The sequence below is a fragment of the Aquila chrysaetos genome, chromosome 24 (assembly GCF_900496995.4).
Source record: "Aquila chrysaetos chrysaetos chromosome 24, bAquChr1.4, whole genome shotgun sequence".
Taxonomy (NCBI): Eukaryota; Metazoa; Chordata; class Aves; order Accipitriformes; family Accipitridae; genus Aquila; species Aquila chrysaetos.
This window is the reverse complement of record NC_044027.1, coordinates 4,738,322-4,757,682: the sequence shown is the minus strand read 5'-3', so window position 1 is coordinate 4,757,682 and position 19,361 is coordinate 4,738,322. Positions and strand designations below refer to the sequence as shown.

Sequence of the window (19,361 nt, the reverse complement as noted above, 5' to 3'; positions counted from 1 at the left end):
CTGCCAAGCCCGCTGCCCTTTTTGGGGAAAGAGGAGCTCGCAGGCAGTGGGCGAGACGTGTCTGCAGCCTGCTGGCTCCCAGGCCCTCTGCCTGCTTCTCCCTGCTTCTCCCTGCTTCTCCCTGCTCCGCTCCTGCCATCGAGACTCTTTCTAGGATCGCAGGGAGCACTTCAGGCTCTGACCTTCCATACATGCGTTAGCTTGAAATAACACATGAATGAGGGCGATAAACCCTCTCGGTGCAGGCCGGGAGGAAACGAATTGCTGTTAGCAAACAGCCAGCGAAGAGCAATTAAGATTACAGGCGGCAGGAGGGGAGTGAGCAGCCACCGCTTCCGCTGGAACCTTCCTCCTGCGTGGTGGCTTCAGCCCCAGGATCTCAGGGCTGTCCCTCGCCCTCAGCAGGGATTCCTTACGCCCTGCTGCTTTTCCTGATGGTTGCTGGTTAATTTGGAGGCTGGTTTCTGCCTTGGTCTCAGCCCAGCATTGGGAGCATCCCCCTGCACCCAGAGCCCCTCTGGGTACCAGGGTGCTGGGGAGGTGGAAGCCCAAAGGATGCTCGGTCCACCTGGGAGCATCCCTCCTCGTCACACTGCCGGCCTGGAGCCATGGCGTGCATCTCAGGACAAAAACACCCTCCAGATTTGGGGCTGGTGTGGGCTGAGGTGCTGATCACTGCGGACGTGGCTTCTGTGGGTTTGCACCTGCAGAGCAGGACTGAGCCAGGGGCTGCATTAAAGGCATTTCAACCATTTCCAGTCTCGTCTCAGGCAGAAAAGCCTGAGAGAGCTCATCCTGCAGCCCGGGAGCGGGGATTCACCTCCTCTCTGAGCATCGCCCAAAGGCACAGGCACGGGATGCAGGATGAGGCCTCTCAGAGGGACCCAAGCTTGCGGGTTTGCTTTGCGTGGGGACCACCGCTGTCCCCAAACGCTGCACAGGAGCTGAAGCAGAGGAAACCTCGCTGCTGCGGGAGACCAGGAAACTCCGCTCAGCTCGGGGACAAATTGGGCTCAATGGCCTCTGTGGTTTTTTCAATGACATCAAGTACTTTCAATAGTTTTATTATATGTTATATGGCTGCTTATCTATTATTCTTGTGATGGAGCCAGAGATTAGCTGCAGGCAGGTGGGCAGAGAGATTCTTCCAGGCTGATTCATGAGTCGTTTCTCCATCCCTCCCCTCCGGCCGCGTTCCCAAGCGTTGAATTTTCAGCTGTGGCAAAAGGCACTGGAATCGGAGCCGATGGGTTGACAGGGAGGACAAGGAAAAAGCATGAAAAACTGCGCACATGGGGCAGAAAAGCCAGACTTTATTTCCCCTTTTTTGTTGTTCCTCAGGTGTTGCAAACTCTTTTCCTGGTTTGCATATGTAAGCAGAGCTGTGTTGAACCGCCGATTGCGAAAGGCGGCAGCCAGAACACGGCATAGCCGGTGACGCCGGGCGGCTGCAGCCACCAAACCTGCTTTGGGGACGAAAGCAGAGATCTCATTCTGGGGCCTTTTGCCTGTTTTCACAGCTCTGCGTCTTGCTGGCCAGCTCTCCCTGAGCACAGCAAAGCAAATGTTTTTCCCTTTAATCTCTTTTGCTTATCGAAATCTCCGGTGCTACCGATAAGAGGAGCAGGGAAAGTTTTTTCAGACCCAGATTTGAGTTGGGCGACAAGTTTCCAGACAGACTGGGATGACCCAGGTCTGGGATGCTCTGGGGCAGGGACCCAGCACTGGGCACTGCCAGCACATCCCCTCTGCCTGGTGCCATCCTGCCCTCGCCCGGTGTCCCCGATCGCGCTCTCCTCCACTTTGTTCCTCGCTCCTTCGGGTGCACTGTTTTGATGTTTGCTTTGGTAACAAGTAGTAATTAAACCTAATAAACCGGGGAGACCTGCAGGTGATGTCACAGCGAGGAGGTGCAAATCCAGCTTGCACAACCCGTGCAAACCGTAACGTGCTCGGCAAACTTTCCCCCGAGCCGGCAGCCCGGTCGCGGGGCAGCAGCGTGGAGCTGCCGCAGGAAGGTGTGGGATGGCCGCAGTGATTTCCCAGCACGGCTTGTGTGCGCATGGGTGTAGAGCTCATGCATGGTTTTACTCTGTATCTTAAGTTTCCACAGTTGCTATGTCTGCATTTCTGTGCTATGATAAAGGTGTCTGTGCTTGGAGGGCTACAGCCTCTGCTCTGGGGCTGTGCTGGGATGCTCCTGGTTCCCGTGGGGGGATGCTGGGGTGGGACACGGGAGCAGGTTTGGGTGCTGTGCACCAGCCCCTGAGCTGGGCAGAGCCCCGGCACAGTGCCCGCTGCTCTCGGCTTCCCACGGTGGCTCTGGCCGGGACCTGGCATTGTAGGTTAAAAACAGGCAAGAGCGAGCCGGGGCGGGGGGGGAGCTGCACCCTGGCAGCCCGACCCGCCGCAGCTCTCTGGAGCTTTGCAATGGGCTTTGAGGGGTGCAGGATCAGGCCTGCTGCTGCGGGGCAGCAGTGCTGGGTCATGCACGTGATGCCTTGCCCGAAGCAGGGAGGAGATGCTCCGAGCGGTGCCGGGGGCTGTGCTGTGGCTGCCATGAGCTGGCAGCACTCGGGGGGGGGAGGCACTGGGCGGCCGGGACCCCCCTCCTGGCTGTGCCACATCCCCATCCCGTTGTGCCCACCCCACAGCAAAGCCCGGCCAGGGGCTGGTGGCTTCCCCACCGCAGCCGCTCGCCCCCCGTGTCCTCCCCAGCCCACGTCTCCCCCCACCCGCCGCCGCGTGATCCGGGCCTGGCCATGTTTACCAAAATGGGGGAAAAAAGCTCCCCTCAGACGGCAGGAGCCCTAATCTGCGGGGAGCATTTTCCCCGCCGATAAGATAACATTGAGGCATTTTGCAAGGGAGGCAGAAACTCCTGGCGCTGGCGATAGCAAGACGAAGCCCTTTGCCAACGCGCCGGGCAGGCCGGGGAAGCCGTAATGCAGGGGTTGCCTTCCTATGGGGTTTGGTTTTCCTCCCGGCAAACAGTTCCGACGGATGGCTTATCGGCTGTGCCGCACCGCCGCTGTGCGCTGGCCCTGGGGTCAGGGTGGCCGAGGGATGCCGGCTCTGCCGTGGCACTTTCCACGGGCTGGGGATGCAAAGCCCAGGGGTGACGGCCACGGTGACGTGGGTCCGACCTGGGTTGCACCGCGGGTGTTTGCGGCCAGGGTTTTGTCTGACGTGGGTTTTTTAGGGCACGGGGGAGTTTGGTTTCAGCAACGCTACGTGCGTGGGAGAACCGCCTGAACTGCCCTGCGTTCTTCACGTGTTAAAAAAAGACAGTAAATACCAAGTCGGTGTCTACCTTGGTCAAAACAGCTTTTTCCTGCTTATGCCGGTGGAGACAACCCAGGCCCAGAGCGCTGCACGTTCCTGCCGTGCCCCCGGTGCCCCGTCCTGCCCGCAGGCAGCAGCAACGCGGACCCTCGGGGAGGTGACAGTACCGTATCCCTGGCGTGAGGGACGGTTTGGTTGGTGTGAGGGGCTCCGTTTGTCCCCGACGGCCCTGAGCATCCTCGCTCGCGGTCTCCATCGCAAACCCCTCGTGGCCGCGGCGCTTGCGTAGGGGATGCTCCTGGGCTATCGGTTGGGGATGCTCCTGGCCCCAAAACGGCCCAGCCAGCACTGGGGCAGCGATGTCGTGCTGCAGGGTCCAGCCAGGGACCCTCATGCATCCAACAGGTCTCTGTGCTGCAGGGTCTGGCTCCAACAGGAGCCTTTGGTCTCACCCCCGGCGGTGTCCCCATCTCTTGGGTGGGTGTCCCAGATGAGGGTGGGAAGGGGTTAACGGTGCCCGGATTTGTCCCACTCCCCTCCCAGGGTCCAGTTGGCTCTGAGCCCGGTGCCTTGACGCACCCGTCAAGGGTTAACCCCGGCTTGGGCTATTCAAACACCTCCAGCTGAGGTAAGCAGCCAGCTTGTTTGTTCAGGTAAATAAGGAAGGAATTAGATATAATGGGCAAAGGAGGCATTCGCTGAGCGCCTTGCACTGGCTGCTGGCTTCCCCTCGCGTACCTCAGCGCAGCCGCCGGCTGGCTTCATCCCTCCGCCACCCTCGGAGCCGCTCGGGGTTCTCCATCCTCATCCCCGTCCCCGTCCCCATCCCGCCCGCCGAGAGCTGATGCGGCTCAGCCCGGCCGCCCTGCCGCCGCCGCGCCGGCGTTGAGCCGGGCAGGGTGCCGCTGGCCACCCGCCCTGCCGGTGCCGGGGTACCCCGCTTCGGGCCATGCCCACCCTGGCCGCCGTGCCGAGCACCGCGGGGATGGCTCTTCCCACCCTACGCTGGGACCCATGTGGTTTCTGAGCCACCCACGCACCCTCGAGGTAAGCCCCACGCTGCTGCCGCGACCCTCCCCGGCTGCCCGACGCTCCACCAGCACCCACCAGCACCCACCGGCACCCACCTTCCCTCCCTCCTGGGGCTCCTATAGCCTGTTCGGCGCCGATTCGGGGCAGACGCGATGCCCTCCCATGTGAGCATCCCGTCCCACGGCTCCTTGCACCTCCAGGTGCTAAACAGGGACAGGTTGTCCCCCGGCGCAAGGGTCCTGGCACTTCTCGGGATGGTGTCACCCGAAATAAAATGGGATTTGCCAACTTTGTGTCTTCGCAACCCCTTCCTGCTCGGGCGAGGAGGGTGGGAAGGGAGCCAGGGCTCCTGGGGATGGCTCCTTGTGAGCCCACCCAGTACCAGCAGGGACACGGAGGGTCTTGCAACCCCCCTGTGCCCGGTGGGAGGCAGGGGATGATGTGCTTTGGGGCGTTGTGTGACCGATAAGCAGCCGGGGCCCTTTACAGAGCATCCCAGGTCCTGGGCAGCCGTCGAGGAGCTGCCAGCTCAGGGGTGTCTCTATAGAGCATTTTGAACCCCTTTACCAGACCTGCACTGTCTCAGCGCTGCTCTGCTTTTCTGCTAGGTATTTTTTTTTGTCAGTGCTAGAGGCACATTGGCTCTAGGTTTGATTTCTATGGTTCTGCTCGGTTAGTGAAACACAAACGTCGCTTGGCTGCCAAATCGCCCACAATACGGGCTTTCTCATGGGCAGGGAGCTCACGGGGGAGGAAGGTGCTGCTATAAATAGGGGCTCCCTGGCCATGCACGGGGAACACCAAGCTCTGCTGCTCACCTGGGGGACACCGAGCACTGGGGCTTCACTCAGGCCACTGGTGGGTTGTGCCCGGCCCCGTCCCCCCCGCTGCTGTTCGCTTCCCTGCGCCGACGGAGAGGGCAGCCTGACCTGGGGCGTGGGGACCCGTGGGGACGCTTGGTCCCCGCGCCAGCACCCATGCAGGTAATGGCAGGAGGAGCCGAAGGGACCTCGGTGGTGTTGGAGAAAGCTGGGGGGTGGGACCTGGGGGTCCAGGACCCCTGGGATGGGTTCATCCCTCCTGGGCGTACATCCAACGTGAGCCCTGGGCTTGCCTAACCCCCAACCCCGTCACCATGCAGGTACCAGAGCCAGACCCCTGGGTTGTCACATCCCCAGCCCCCCGAGTGTCATCCCAAGCCCCTGCCCTGGCTGCGGGGAGATTTTGGCCAATCCCTCCTCCCTCCCTCCAGAGATAAAAGGGGTGTGTGGCACAGGCAGGCAGGTTTCGGCAGCTGGGAGGGACGTGGCGTGGCCGGCACGGTGAGGCTGGCGGGCTGGGTTGGACGTGCTGGCAGGACCCCAAATTGTCTGCAGCCTCTGAGCACCCGGGTGTCTGCTGCAGCCCCGGCTCGTGCAAGGACCCCAGGTCCCTTCACCTGCTTAATCTGGGCCCCATAAAATGGCTTGTTTCTCCTCACGGCCAGCGGCCGTCCGGCAGAGCCAACAGGCTCCATCGGCTCTCCGTGCCCCGGTGCGGTTGACCTCCGGGTGTGCATCGTGCCATGGGCTGGCCCCTCCTTGGGGACCGAGGTGGAGAGCTGAGCCCAGGGAGGTGGCTGGGGCAAGAGGTGCTGAGTCAGACTAGAAAACAGGGAAAAAACACCCAGGTCGCAGCCTCAGATGGGTGTTTGGGCAAAGAGAAGATTTCTGGGTCTGTGGAGTCCCCATTCTCAACCACCCCTGGGGTCCTGGCTTGCTGAGGCACGTGGTGGGGGTGAAGCTGAAAGGATCGGTTAAAGACAAATCCCACTGTCCGTGGGGTTGCTCCGGGCGGTCTGGGACAGCTCTGCACGTCTCCAGGTCCTCCCCAGACAGTACAGCACATCCCCATCCCTGTCCCTGTCCCTGTCCCCATCCTCAGCCTGGGGGCTGGAGGTGACCCCGCAGCCTGGCCCTGGCCCACCGCCCCAGCCATTCCCAAGCCCGGCTCCCAGGGAAGGGCTTTTGGAAGCACCCAGGGACTTGGGAGATATCCTGGGTGCTGTGGGCAGCACCTCCTCCCGCAGCGGGCCAACCTCCACTGGTCCCACAGGGCTTCCCGAGCCATGCTCCAGCACAACCTGTTTAACCGCAGATTTAATTTTAATTAACGGACCTATTGTTTGAGAGTGGTGGTTGGGTGGATTTCTTTTTTTTTTTTTCTTGCTCCCAAGGGCTGATCCCAGCTCTCCACCATCACTGGTGACTGTGTTGCTACCCTGAGCGATGGTGGGTTGTGTTTGCCAGGAAAGCTCGGGGTGATACGGGAGGTCCTTGTCCCCATCCTCATCCCCCTCGGCTGCAGCATCCGCTGCTTCCCCAGGCTCCGGATGGGGCTGAGTCCCTGCAACCCTGTGGAGCTGAGCCATGACCCAGCACCACCCAAAACCGGGGGCTTGCCGCTGGCCCCATGCCTTTGGGAGCACAGGGAGCCCTGTCCCAGCCCCACCACCCCGGACTTTTTTGCTCAAAGGGAATGTGTGGGTTCATTTTCTCAGCCGCTGTCGGAACCGTTCGGGGCCGGGCTGTTGCGGTTCCCTTCGGTGGCAGCCGCTGCCTTTTCCTCCTCGCCCCGCTCCATGCTGCTGTGGGGAAGGAGCCCTCGTGCCGGTAGCTCAGCCCTTTTCCGCAGCATCCCCGTGGTGCCGGTGAGAGCAAGGGGCAGGGGCACCTTGTGCCCATCCCAGCTGGTTGGGGGGTCCCCTCCATATCCGTGGGTAACACCGGGAAGCAATGGAGGGTCACTCATCCTTCTGGGCTCAGGGATGGCAGGTACCTCCTGGCTGTGCCCCAGTGGCAGAGCTTTATTGGGGGCACGGAGAAACACTTGGGGGACTCGATGGCTCCATCTCGGTTTGGGATCTGCTCCTCCGCTGCTCTGCGCCGGAGCCTTGCCTGCCCGTGTCGGGGTTGCAGGCGGCACCCGTGCGTGGGGAGGGCTCAGTGAGGATGCCGGTGCTGGGACGGGTGTCCTGCAGGCAGCACCCCACTCTGCCTGGCACCCCCGGGACGGCACCGCTGTCACTCGGAGCCTCCCCACGGGCTGCTGAGCCCCTGGCACCACGTCTTGGCCCCTCCGCGCCCACGGAGGCAAAACCTCGGGGGGTCTGCTGGGCTTTTATAACTCGCTGGCAGCTGTTTCAAGTGTTGCAAGAGCCGATTCCCCGATTGCTTCTCCCCTTGCCTGGAGTGGTGGGATGAGCACGAGGCTGCGTTGGTGTGGCTTTGCCGCAGGCGAGCTCCGGTGCAAAGCCCAAGGCACCGGGGCTGTGCTCACCGCCAGCAGCGTGCACAAGCCAGGGAGCGTTTGCCAGGGCTGATGCAATTACCAGTGCAGCCTTGTTTAGCTTGGGTGGGGAACATAAAGGGTTTCGGGGTGCCGTGTACGTCAGTGCTCCCCGTGAGCATCTCAGTGCACCTGGGGCTGCCTCTCCAGCTCTCCTTTTCCAGGGAAATGCAAAAAGGCAGAGGAGAGGGAAACAGCTGCCCAAAGCAGCTTCTTAGAGCAAACAGGTCCCCACCCAGCCCGGCCACCTGCGTGCCAAAGCGGGAGAAAGTCAAACAAAGGCCCCCGCCCTGAGAGTACAGCACCGGTTGGCGGGTGATTGCTCAGGCTTTTGGGGCCACTTGCCCAAGGGATCAGGTCCTTCTGGTCCCAGCTGGGAGGAAGGGGACGGGATGGGAATAGGCATGGGGCCATCCATCCTATCGTGTGCCCGGGGATGGCTCCACAGCCCTCCATGTGTCCAGTTTATGGCTGCGGGAGTGAAGCCCGGCGGAGGTGGGATGGGCGGAGGATGTACCACGACCCCGGAGGCATCGGGGATGAGACCCCCATCCCCTCCCCAGAAAACCCCCGCGGCCGGCACTGTGCAGCGGGCTGGAGCTGCACAAGCTGTTACCGCTTCCCTTTTGTGCCGGGAGCAGCGTGAGGCTGGATTTAGGGCTGATCTCCTAAAGCTCTTCTTTTAATCCAGAGCAAATCAAGGAGAGGTTTGGAAGCCGGCGCCATCTCTCAGGGAAACTGTTTGGGTGGTGGGGGCAGCTCGGTGGCGAGGGCACCCCTCCTCCCTCCTCTTCCTCGCTGCGGTGCCACCGAAACCCCTCAGGGATGTGGGCTCCAGCTCCTGAACCTGCATCCCCTCCCTGGGTCCCCATGGGGTCAGGGTGGCATGGGTGCTGTTAAAGGTGGCTGTGGTTCCTCCATGGTGTGTTTCCAAGCTTTTGGGGCTTTTCCAAGGGTGAAATGATGGGCAGAGCTTCCTCATGGTGCAGGTGATGCAGAGTTTCAGAAACCATACTTCTGAGGGCATTAAAACACTCAGCGACTGCATTAATTCATCCCTGAGAGCAGGACATGGCAAGTGCTGCCCATCGGTACCGCTCTGGCTAACGGGGCTGCGGTGCGTGGCTATTAATGAAGTTTAATGACCCGCCACGCCTCCAGGAGCAGAGCTGGGGCCAGCAGCGTGGAGCCGAGCAGCGTTTGGCACGGCAGAGCTGCGGGGACGGTAACACGCCGTCCTGGGTGCTCGGTCGCTAGTGTCCCTCCTACGCCAAGCAGCCGGCTGCTCGGCTCCCCATGCTCGAGGGATGCGCTCTGCCCAGAGGAACACAATAGTGTCTTTTCCTCCTTCATTTTTTAAACCTTTTTTTCCCCCCAGCTGGGATTTAGAGCAAACAGGGCACCCTCTTTCCCTGGCCACTGTCTCCCGTTCCCCTTCGGGAGCTGCCTGGTTTCCTTAGGGCGGTTTGGGGTTGGTTCAGGCTTTGCACGCTCCTTTTTTATTGCAGGCTCCGTTGCAAAAGCTGCTACTTTTTCTGCTTTTAAATCACCAATTTGGGGTGGGTTGGTTTTTTTCTTCTTGTAAAAAGCAATGCCGAAGGCAAGCAAGGAGCTTGGCAGTGCCCTGGTCCTGCCCATGACCAGCCTCTCTCCCCTGGCAGGGGCTTTCTCTTCCCAAAGCCTCAGGATGGCTCTTGGGGAGGTTTCTCCACGGATGGAGCCGTTCCCTGGTGTTGCCATGGAAATTCAGCAGGCTCATCCTCTTTTCCACGGCCTCCAGGACACCCCGCATACCGTAGACAGATGGGGACGGGCTGATTTTAGGTAGTTTTTCTTGCAAGAGAGTAAAAGGAAAGTTCTCGTCCGAGGATTGGCAGCAGCGGCCAAGCGCCGGGTGCTGCGGTGCTGGGCTCGGTCCCTGGCCTGGGCGAGCCAGGTTTGGGTGCTGTTGTGCTGGGGCATCCTCGGGTGAAAGCAGCAGGTCATGTTTTCCATGCACAGAAATGTGCCCGTGTGGTTTAGGCATCTTTTGGTGCCCACGGGCCGCCCTGTGCAGGTGCCTTGGAGTCCCTCCAGCGTGCCCCGCTGCTTCCCGCAAGGGCGTTCAGCACCAGCTGGGACTGAACTGTTGCCAACCTGGTGTGCAATTTGTGGGAAGACCCTAAAAGCCCCCGGTGGTCGGGACCTGCTTGCCCCCCAGGCTCCTTCTCCCTGCCGGCTACTGCGGCTGGTCCTCCCAAAATCAGGACAGCCCCCCCAGCCCCACGGCTGACCCCGAGCCTGCATTCATCCTGGTGCTCATAGGGCACTGTGGGTCTCTTTGGAGGTTTTTTTCCCCTCTAACAGGCTTAGTTCCTCCCTTTGTGCCTGGCTGCTGGGCGGGAAGGCAGGAATCGGTGCTGGGGTGAACCTCTCCTCCTCTCCTCTCCCCGCAGGTTTGGAACCGGCGCTGAGCGGAGGGATGGGCAGCGCCAGTCCCGGGCTGACCGCTCTGCCCCACGGCCGCCTCGCCCAGCCGGACGCTACCCTGCTGCCCCCCCCCCCGGGACCCCGACACCCGGAGCTGGGGCTGCCCGGATAGCCCCAGCCCCCCCACCACCCCCGAGCAGCCCCTGCCTGCTTTTTGCCTGCACTACTTCGACATGCTCTACTCGGAGGACATCGCCTGGGCCACCAAGGGCATGGGGGAACCATCCCAAAGCGGTGCCCAGGAGGGGCGAGGGGAGCCGCAGAAGGAGCCGGAGCAATGTCCCATCATCGATAGCCAGGGTTTGGGGCTGGGGGCCGAGGGGGACCTGCAGGCCAGCCTGCACCTGGAGGAGCACTCGCTGGAGCAGGTACAGAGCATGGTGGTGGGCGAAGTGCTGAAGGACATCGAGACGGCCTGCAAGCTCCTCAACATCGCCGCAGGTGGGTGCTCCAACAGCCCTCCCCGGGGGGCTGCGGGCAGGGTCAGCTCGGCCGCGGGGTGCAGCAAGGGAAGGATGCGCCGGTGAGGGGACTAAAGCCATGCTGCAGCTCGGGGGTTTGCAGTCAGGTGCTGGGGGAGCACGGCTGCTGCCTGGCTCACCAGGGCATCGCTCCTGGGCAGGGCTGTTTGCTAATGCCCAGGGATGCCAGCAAAATACCGCTCTGGCCTCGCCGGCTTGGAGTTAAGCTGAGGCAGGGGTCAGCAGAGCTTTACGCAGAGCCCCGTGCTGGATGTGGGGTGCCAGCATGACCCAGCCACAGAGCCAGAGAGGTGCAGGGACACAGCGACCCCGACGCTGAGCCTGTCCCCTGCCCCGAGCTGGGGGTCCCTTTCCCTCCCAGGGCAGCGTTATCGAGGTGCCTTTCAGCCCTGCACGCGTCTTGGGGAGGGTGTGCGGTAGCAAGAAGCAGACAGCAGGACTTTTATTATCTTTTTCTCTATCCTGTTTTCCCTGGGACATTAGGACTGGGCAGATGAGCGTGTGGGGCTGGGGACAGCCTGGAGCCAGCTGGCGTTACCCGAGCTGGGCATGGGGTTGGGTGCAAGGGGAGCAGGACAGCCCAGGATCGAGTTCCCTGGGGTATTGCTGCCACTGGGCATCGCTGGGGTATTCTCCTCCGGGCATCGCTGTCGTGACACAAGCAGTCTCGGGATGCGCTTCGGTTTATGCAGGCTCTGCCACCCGCTCCCTTAAAGCATTTGGTGTCACCTGGGATGGTGCAGGGAGCAAGCAGGGCTCCAAAAGGCTGGATGAGGCTTCCCAAAGTGAAGGAGGTGGCAAGGGGACAGTCTTGTCCCCGGGGACCGGGGCAGGCTAGGTGCATCCCACGCTAGGTGATGCTGCAGCAGCGCAGGAGGGGTCAGTTCCCGGGGCTGCTGTGGGGTGAGCTGAGTTTCCCCGGGCTTTGCCTGGGCTGTCGCCGGCTGCGCTCACCCTCTGCCTCCAGACCCCGTGGACTGGAGCCCCGGCAACGTGCAGAAGTGGATCCTGTGGACGGAGCACCAGTACCGGCTGCCGCAGATCGGGAAGTCCTTCCAGGAGCTGTCGGGAAAGGACCTGTGTGCCATGTCTGAGGAGCAGTTCTGCCAGCGCTCACCCGCCGGCGGCGACATCCTGCACGCCCACCTCGACATCTGGAAGTCTGGTAGTCTGGAAATCTGTTGGGGACCGGGAGGGAGGGAGCTGGGGAGGGTGGGTGATGCTGTGCAGCGGGAGATGCCCCTCTGACCGCCTGCTCCTCCCTTCCAGCCGCCTGGATGAAGGAAAAAGCCGCCCCAGGAGATATGAGATACTGCGGTGAGTTCTGCGCGGGCTCAGCTCCATTGGCCTTGCTTCTGCCTCAGACAGGTCCGGGGTATTTGAGAGGTGGCTCCCTGCTTAATTGCAATTATCTGGTGCATTGGAGCGGCTGATGCAGCGGCATCTGTATGGTTGCACTCCCTCTGCCCCGGAGCAGCCCCTGGGCTCTCTGCGAGGTGCAGCAAAGGGGAAATGGCTGCGAGACCCTTGCCGGCGCCGTCCCGCAGCCCGTGCATCCCCGTGGGGCTGCGCAAGGGCAGGACCGAGCTGTTTTTCCTGCTCCAAGATGAGGAGGAGAAAGCGGCGCTGCCAGTGCCTGGGCTGAGTTCCAGGGACCCACAGGCATCGAGCGGGGATTTCCCGGACGAGGACTCGTGCGGGTCTCCCCGGAGCGGTGCAAAGCAGAGAGGTCTCTCTCCACGCCCATCTCACCCATCCCCATCCCTTCCCGTGACAGGAGGCGATGCCAGCTGGGTGGACAGCGAGGTGGACTCGTCCTGCGCCGGCCAACCCATCCACCTCTGGCAATTCCTCAAAGAGCTGCTGCTGAAACCCCACAACTACGGTCGCTTCATCCGCTGGCTCAACAAGGAGAAAGGTAGGTGGGTGGGTGGCTGCTCCTGCGGTCCCGGCGTGGGTGCTGGGGGGGGGGAGCAGGCGAGGCTGTAACACCCCCCCCCGTGTCCCACTCCCCTCCCAGGCATCTTCAAGATCGAGGACTCGGCGCAAGTGGCCCGTTTGTGGGGCATTCGGAAGAACCGCCCGGCCATGAACTACGACAAGCTGAGCCGCTCCATCCGGCAGTATTACAAGAAAGGCATCATCCGGAAACCCGACATCTCCCAGCGCCTCGTCTACCAGTTCGTCCACCCGGTCTGAGTGGTGGCGGTGGGACAGGCTGAGCCCTGGGAGGGGCAGGGGACCTTCACCACCTCCCACTGCCTCCCAGCCCCAGAAACCATCTTCCAGCGCTAAGGACGGCGGCTGGGGTGCCGAGAGGCTCACCCCACCCAGGACCTGCTGGCAACGGACCGGGGGGACCCCCCCCCCCTCAACCCCAAGCCTTGGAGGGGAGCGATGAGCCCCCAGCTAAGGGACCGCCACCAACATGCCCCGGTGCGGGGCAAGGACCGTGCAGAGCCCTCATCTCCTGTGAGCGCTTCCAGGGGAAGGTGGGCATGGAATTTGGGGCCAGCGGAGGAGACGTGGGGTTGATCGGGGTGAGATAAAGGCAGATGAAACTGTGGCTGTCGCGGGGCTCCCCACAGCCTTGGTGCCCTTTGGCAGGGTTTGAAGGTGGGAGAGTGGCTGGGGTCACCCAGGGGAGGAGCTGGGGGACACAGAAGTCCCGTCCCCCAGGTCTCTCGCCCCCCCCGGCACGTTGTCCTCTCACCCCGCAGCCCCAGGGCTTCATCAGGACACAGGGGCCAAGGGCACGTCCCAGCAGGAGACCTCAACATCCCCATGGCATCACGCCCCAGGGCTGCTTTGGGGGGGGACATGACTCCACTGGGGCCACACTCCCCTCCACCCAGATCCTGTCCCCATGCCACCACCGGCCCGGCTGTGGGACCAGTGCCCATCGGGAGTGACCCTATGCCCTGCAGCGGGGCTGCCCTGGATTTACCCCGACAAGCAGCTCCTGGCCCTCAGCCCCGTTCGGGGTGGGGGGGCAGCGTGGCAGGAGGGGCTCTGCCCTTTGCTGCACCTCAACCCTCAGCTGCGAAGAAAGGGGCTGCCTGAATTTTAGGGGGGATGGCGGCTAGTCTCGTCCTTCCTTCCTCCCCTCCCTCCTGGGTGCTGGCTGTGGGTGGCTTCACCCTGGCCATTGTTCAGGGAGGACAAAGCCCGGGCATGAGCGGGGACAATGGCACCCATAGGGACAACGGCACCCGCGGGGACAAGGGCACCCGCAGCTGCCCTTGGCTGGGTCCGCGCTGACCCGACCCGTGCGGGAGCCGCCTGGCACCGGCAGCACCGCAGCACCCAGGGATGCTGCCTGCCGTGGGAGCTGGGTGCGGGGTAACTGTGCCCTGGGTACCACGGGCGTTCCCTCGGGATAAGAGCATCCCCATCCCCGCTTCCCGCTCTGGGATATGCTCAGCTTCTCCCCTCCACAGGGATTCGGGGCTGAAAACGGGCGTTTTGCAAAGGGAGCAGCTGGAAAACGTGGGTGTGGGGCCGTGCACGCTGGGGCATCTCTGCAGGAGTCGGGGGTCCCCCACCCTCAGGCACGGGGACACCCAGAGCCCCCCAAAGCCCCCAGGTCCTTGGCCCTGGCACAGGGCTCTTCCCTTGATTTGGGTTTTATTTGGACTGCCTGATTCCTGAGTTTGGGAAAAGGGAGATGGCAGCTTTGCCATTTCCCTCTGGACCGTAAATCCGAAACACAACCCGCTGAGCCCGGATGGGGACGGAAAACTGGGGATTGCTTAAACTGCACATTTCACAAGAGTCTAAGTTACCTGGCAATGTTGATCTTTTATATTATAATTTTTTTATTTGTTTATTTGCTTTTTGGTTTTTGCTGGTGGCAAGTTGTGGTTTAGGTTCAAATGATGAGAGTAGACGGGCCCGTGTACCCACAAGATGCTTTGTGGGAGTTTAAAAGGAAAAAAACACCTGGTTCTTGGTCTTCTGTTTTTAACTTAAAATAGCTGCCTGTGACGGCTCCTGCCTTTTTCTTTTTGTTCTGCCTGTTTCATACTGTTTACATGGCAGAGGAGCAGATGCACTTCGGCCAGCCTTGCAAGCATCCCAGCTGGAGGGCGGCTGCAGGGAGCAGAGGAGCAGGGGAAGGAGGAAAACTGCCTTGGCCTCTGGAAAAGGGGAAAAAAAAAAAAAAAAATGTGGGGAAAAAAATAAAAAAGCAAAATGTGTCTTCTGATTTCCTGCGTGCGACCACTGCTCCCGCAGCCAGCGCGGGGAGCACCAGGAGGATGGGCTGGGGATGCTGGTGCCCCAAATCCTGTGTCCCTCTCACAGGTCCTTTGGTGAGGTGGGTGAAGGCAGGTAGTTGCATGTCCCTGCGGGGAGGGTGGGCAGGAAGGGGGTTAAATGGCGAGGAAAGCTCCTGCCAGCTGGGGAGGGGGCACCCAGGGACACTGAGTCCCCAGGGACGAAGGGACCTGACCCAGCAGATGCCCACTGCAGCAGGACGGGCAGCCAGCGCCGCAGGACTCACAGCCAGGGTTTCTCCCCAAACCCCTTCCAGCTCCAGCCCTTAAATTAGGGGAAATAATTCCCTTTTCTCTGCCCCCTCTCCATCAGGAGCCCAGGGAGTGCCCCCCCCATGCCCCAGAGGGTCCCACTCCCTCCACCCCTTACCCCTCGGCCACTGCCCTGTCCTGGGGCTTCCCCAGCTCTCTGGGGAGGGAGAGGGGTGAGTGACCTGCATGTTGGTTTTCCTAAGGTTTTGAGGTTCGTAGGCAGCCTGGGGGGCTCTATTCCCTCTGCCAGCATCAACTCGCCCCGTCGGGATTTCCCCATCTGCCCCTGCCCAGAGTACTGGGGAGCACTGGGTTGGGGGCTGCTGCTTTTGCTGGCACTGGGAATGGCCCCCAAAACTGCTTTATCTTGAATCCCCCCATGGGCTTCACAAGGCTTTGCCTGCCAGGTTGGCATGGGGGTCCCCAAAGTCAGTGGCTGCTCCCCCCCTCCCACAGCCCCTTTGTCCCCCAGGACCCCAGCAATGCAGCCGAGCCCCCCATCCCACTGCACCCCAAAGTCTCAGGGTAGAGGCGTCCCTACTTTGGGGGTGCAACGGCTGCGACTGTGGCTCCCCAGGGTGTTGGGGGGGCTCAAGCACCCGCCCCGGGCAGGGGGGTCCGTAACCCCAACAGCCACCTCCACGGGGGGGTGAGACCGGCGCACAGAGGCAAACGAGGACCCAGACCCGAAGGACGCTTACAGAGCTCAGTTATTTTCGCTTGCTGCTTTTTGTTGTTGTATCCACGGTAATACAATCACGATATATATATATATATTATATATATACTTCTTAAATTACACAATCAATGTACAAAAAACCAGGGTGCATTGCTGAGACAGGTGGTTGGTTGGGTTTTTTCTGACTTTTTTGTGTTTTTTTTCCTGTTTGCGTACTTGGCAGGGGACGCAGGGCCGGTTGGTATTCGCCCACCGTGCCCAGCACATGGTGCATCTCCTGCCTCCGCGAGAACACTTGAGCCCTGGGGCCAAAAAATTCACGAACCCACGGAGGGGGCAGGAGACAAGCGGGAGGAACGTGCAGGACGATGATGGCATCGATGCTGCTGAGGGTGATGGTATGGAAAAAAAATGAGAGATGACCTGTAGGGAAGAGCTTGGGATGGCAAATGTGCCCGGGGCAGAGGGGTTGGGGTCACCACGTTGGGTGGCAGCGCCCATGGGTGCTGAGGGGGTCTTGTCCACGCTGTGGCTGGTTGCAGACCCCAAGCGCAGGAAGGGTAGAGCCCCTTGGGGAAAAGCAGAGGGCAAAGCCTGTGGCTGTTCCCCTGCTTTGGTGCAACTTGCTCTCGGCCGTCTTTGCCAGGCAGCTGCTTTGCTACCCGGGCTGGGGTCTGCTGCCTGCACCGAGCCCTCCTCATCCTCCGGCTGGCTGCAGCTCCTGCCGGCAACGTGCGAGGCTGGAAGTTGCTTATCCCCCGCCCCTGCTGTGCTCCTGCCTCTCTTCAGGAAGGGAGTTGGATGGGGACCGTCCCCAGCAGCATCCGAACTGGTCCCCGCTATCCCAGGCTGGGCGTGAAGGTGCTTCCAGCAGCATCGGGCTGGGGTGGGTCCTTCTCTGAACAGCATTTTAGGGCCATCTCACCCTGGATCTGGTGTGCGCTGGATAACTGCCCTCGTGCAGGGCGATGCTGCTCCCTGTAGCGCATGCGGACCATCGGCTCGGGAACCTCCACCCGCGCCAGACGTTGACAGCCCGGTCGTGAGGAGGAGGAGGAGGAGGAGGAAGCTGAGGAGCTCCATGGTAGGGCTGGTCCCACCTCGCCTGGGCATCAATCTGCCACCAGCCCTGCCCGTGAGCAGGGACATGCCCACGGATGGGGCCAGGTGGCTGCGGGGCAGGAGGGGACATTCATCTCCTTCTTTCGGGGAGGGAGGATGAACTGGGGAGAACAATGCGGAAACACCAAAAAAAATGGAGTCAGACTCCAATCCCTCTCGCTTTTTGGGGGGTGAATTTGATTGGTCCCAGGAGCCTCAGCGCCGTGCATTTTGGAACAGTTCCAGCCAATCAGAAGGCGGCTCATGATTTCAGTATCTTTAAAAACCAACCAATCAGGAGCTCTCACTGGTTGGGCTTTAAGATCTTGAGGTATCAGCTTTTCGCTCGGAAAAAAAATCAACTAACGTAGACGAACGGACAACGTCATCTTTCGCTTCACGTTATCTTAGAAGAAGAAGAAAGCGACTATGCAAAATACTCTTCAGAGACAACTCTTAAAAAAATAAAAGCTTGGTCGGAAAATATGTCTGAATCTCTAACTGTGAGGAGTGAAGGACCAGACGGCAAAATGGCTGGTTGGCTGGTGGAGAGATGGAGACAACGGAGGGTGGATTTATCTGCTGACGGCGACGAGGAGCACACCACAAGACTTAGATTGCCTCCACGTAGTTGGCGGGGTAGAGACCTAGCTGCCCGTTGTCCAAGCGCCCTTTGCACCATCCTTGCTCGTCTTCTTCACCAAGTTTGGTTAGTTCATCACCTGGAGAGGAAGGCAGAAAGGGGACATATCATTGCAGCTGTTGGAGCTTCTTCTACCACCCTGTTTCTCCTCTGGCTGGAGCTGCTGGGGTTTTCTAGGACTGATCCTGAGCATGCCGGTTTGTAGGGTAGAAAGGGAAGGGGTGACCCATGAGACCTCATGTGCCCTGTCCCCCCATCTCTCCGGTCCCAGCTGGGTCTGGGCTCAGCTTGTGCCTTCCCCTTTCTGCCAGTTCAACTTTTTGAAGGGCTGGGATAACTCAGAAACTATTTGAGGGATTTCACACCAAAATGTGGGGGACCCGCAGCTCCGGCAGACGAGCCCCAGCCGACCTGGCACCAGTGATGGACGGTACCTGCTTTGAAGCTGAGCTCATCCTGCTCCTGCCCGTCGTAATCATACAGAGCCCGCACCCGCACGCCTTTCCCCGCCGACTCCTCGTCGAAGGGGTTGGTGCCGCCGTTGGCCTCGCTGGTGTTGAAGGAGTTGCTGCCTTCGTCATCGGACCACTCGGCGCTGTAGGTCTGCCCACGGTCGTGGCTGCTCACACTGGGGTGGGGGGGGAAAGAGGGAGAGGGGCCGTCAGAGCGGGCAGGGGATGGTGGGGTGGGCAGGCACCGTGTGCTGCCGACATCGGGGAAGATGCTGCAGCTTTCCCAAGGTTACAGGGGAGCGGGGGCTGCAGTGAGCAGGACTCCCAGCTAATGACATGTCCAACAAGTCATGGAGGGAGGACAGAGAAGAGTGGTGGCTGTCACCTAGGACATCCTGCGTCCCCTTGTGTGTCCCCACAGCACTGGCAATGTTTGCACGGGCAAACGCCGTGCCTTTCCCACGGCATCTCCCCTCCCCGCTGGCCCTCACCTCCCACGCTCGCCCGCCGGTGCCCCCGTCTCGCCCGTGCTGCTGGCGTTGGTCAGGGTCACTCCCTCGCCCTTCTTCTGCTTCTCCTTCCGCGTTATCGTGTGCGTCAAGTCTGGGTTCCACTCCTGCAAGCACAGAACAACCGGCGCCTGAGCGCCCGGCCGCCCTGCTCGGCTGCCTGCACCCCAACTGGGATGCCCAGCCTCACCTCGAACTGGGGCCAGTTCATGGGCATCCCGGGGCCACTGGTGCTGCGGAACCACCGGAGATCCTCCTGCGCATCTGAGAGGCGGATGGTCTGCTCCAGCTCCCGGTAGACGTTGGCGTAGCTGCGAGGAGAGACGTGGGTCAGGGTGCTGCAGGCGGGGGTGGACTCCAGTGGGGTGCCCCAGGGACGGGGTGGGACGGGCACATGCCCAGGTCGTGTCACCTCCTACAAGGCACTGGGGGACACCAGACTCCCGCACAGCCCTCGGCCCGCTCTGGTACCTCTTAGTGACCATCACGTTGGCCAGAAGCCCCTCTGCCTCGTATTGCAAGGGATGGGTTGTCCTGGAAGCACTTGGTCCCTCCAGGGCTTGGTTTGCTTTCCAGGCAGCACGAGGAGACCTTGCGTAGGTACTTTCTGCCCAGCCAGCGCAGGAGGCACCTACCTGCTGCTCTCGGCCAGGTTCAGGTGCCTCTTGATGTCCAGGAGCACTTCCTTGAGGAAGCTGAGCCTCTTCTCCTCAAACTGCTGGCACTGCTCAAAGACCTGCTCCATGCTCTCGATGTACTGCGGGGTGCACTTGTTCAGCTCGTCCAGCACCTTCTCGTACTTCTCCTGAGTCTGCGAAGGTGCAGGAGGGTACCTTGGTTATACCTTGAGCAC

General features: G+C 61.3%; 2 protein-coding genes across 4 annotated transcripts in view; one reads left to right on the top strand and one right to left on the bottom strand.

Moving 5' to 3' along the window:
- Positions 1-5,259: 5,259 nt before the first annotated feature.
- SPDEF (SAM pointed domain containing ETS transcription factor) lies at positions 5,260-15,829 on the top strand. Its single transcript, XM_029999540.2, is given in 7 exon segments — positions 5,260-5,300; positions 10,080-10,177; positions 10,179-10,554; positions 11,563-11,760; positions 11,865-11,912; positions 12,373-12,513; positions 12,616-15,829. Coding segments are annotated over 6 exon segments (1,014 nt in total). The 5' UTR covers positions 5,260-5,300; positions 10,080-10,105; the 3' UTR covers positions 12,795-15,829.
- PACSIN1 (protein kinase C and casein kinase substrate in neurons 1) overlaps positions 15,817-19,361 on the bottom strand; it is a 17,839-nt gene continuing 14,294 nt past the window's right edge. For all 3 annotated transcript variants that reach the window (XM_029999520.2, XM_029999522.2, XM_029999521.2), the window contains exons 6-10: positions 19,144-19,319; positions 18,699-18,819; positions 18,491-18,615; positions 17,982-18,175; positions 15,817-17,626 (exon numbers count right to left, since the gene is read on the bottom strand). In XM_029999520.2, coding sequence (XP_029855380.1) covers positions 17,517-17,626; positions 17,982-18,175; positions 18,491-18,615; positions 18,699-18,819; positions 19,144-19,319 — 726 coding nt within the window. In that variant the 3' untranslated portion in view covers positions 15,817-17,516. The remainder of the gene's footprint in view (positions 17,627-17,981; positions 18,176-18,490; positions 18,616-18,698; positions 18,820-19,143; positions 19,320-19,361) is intronic.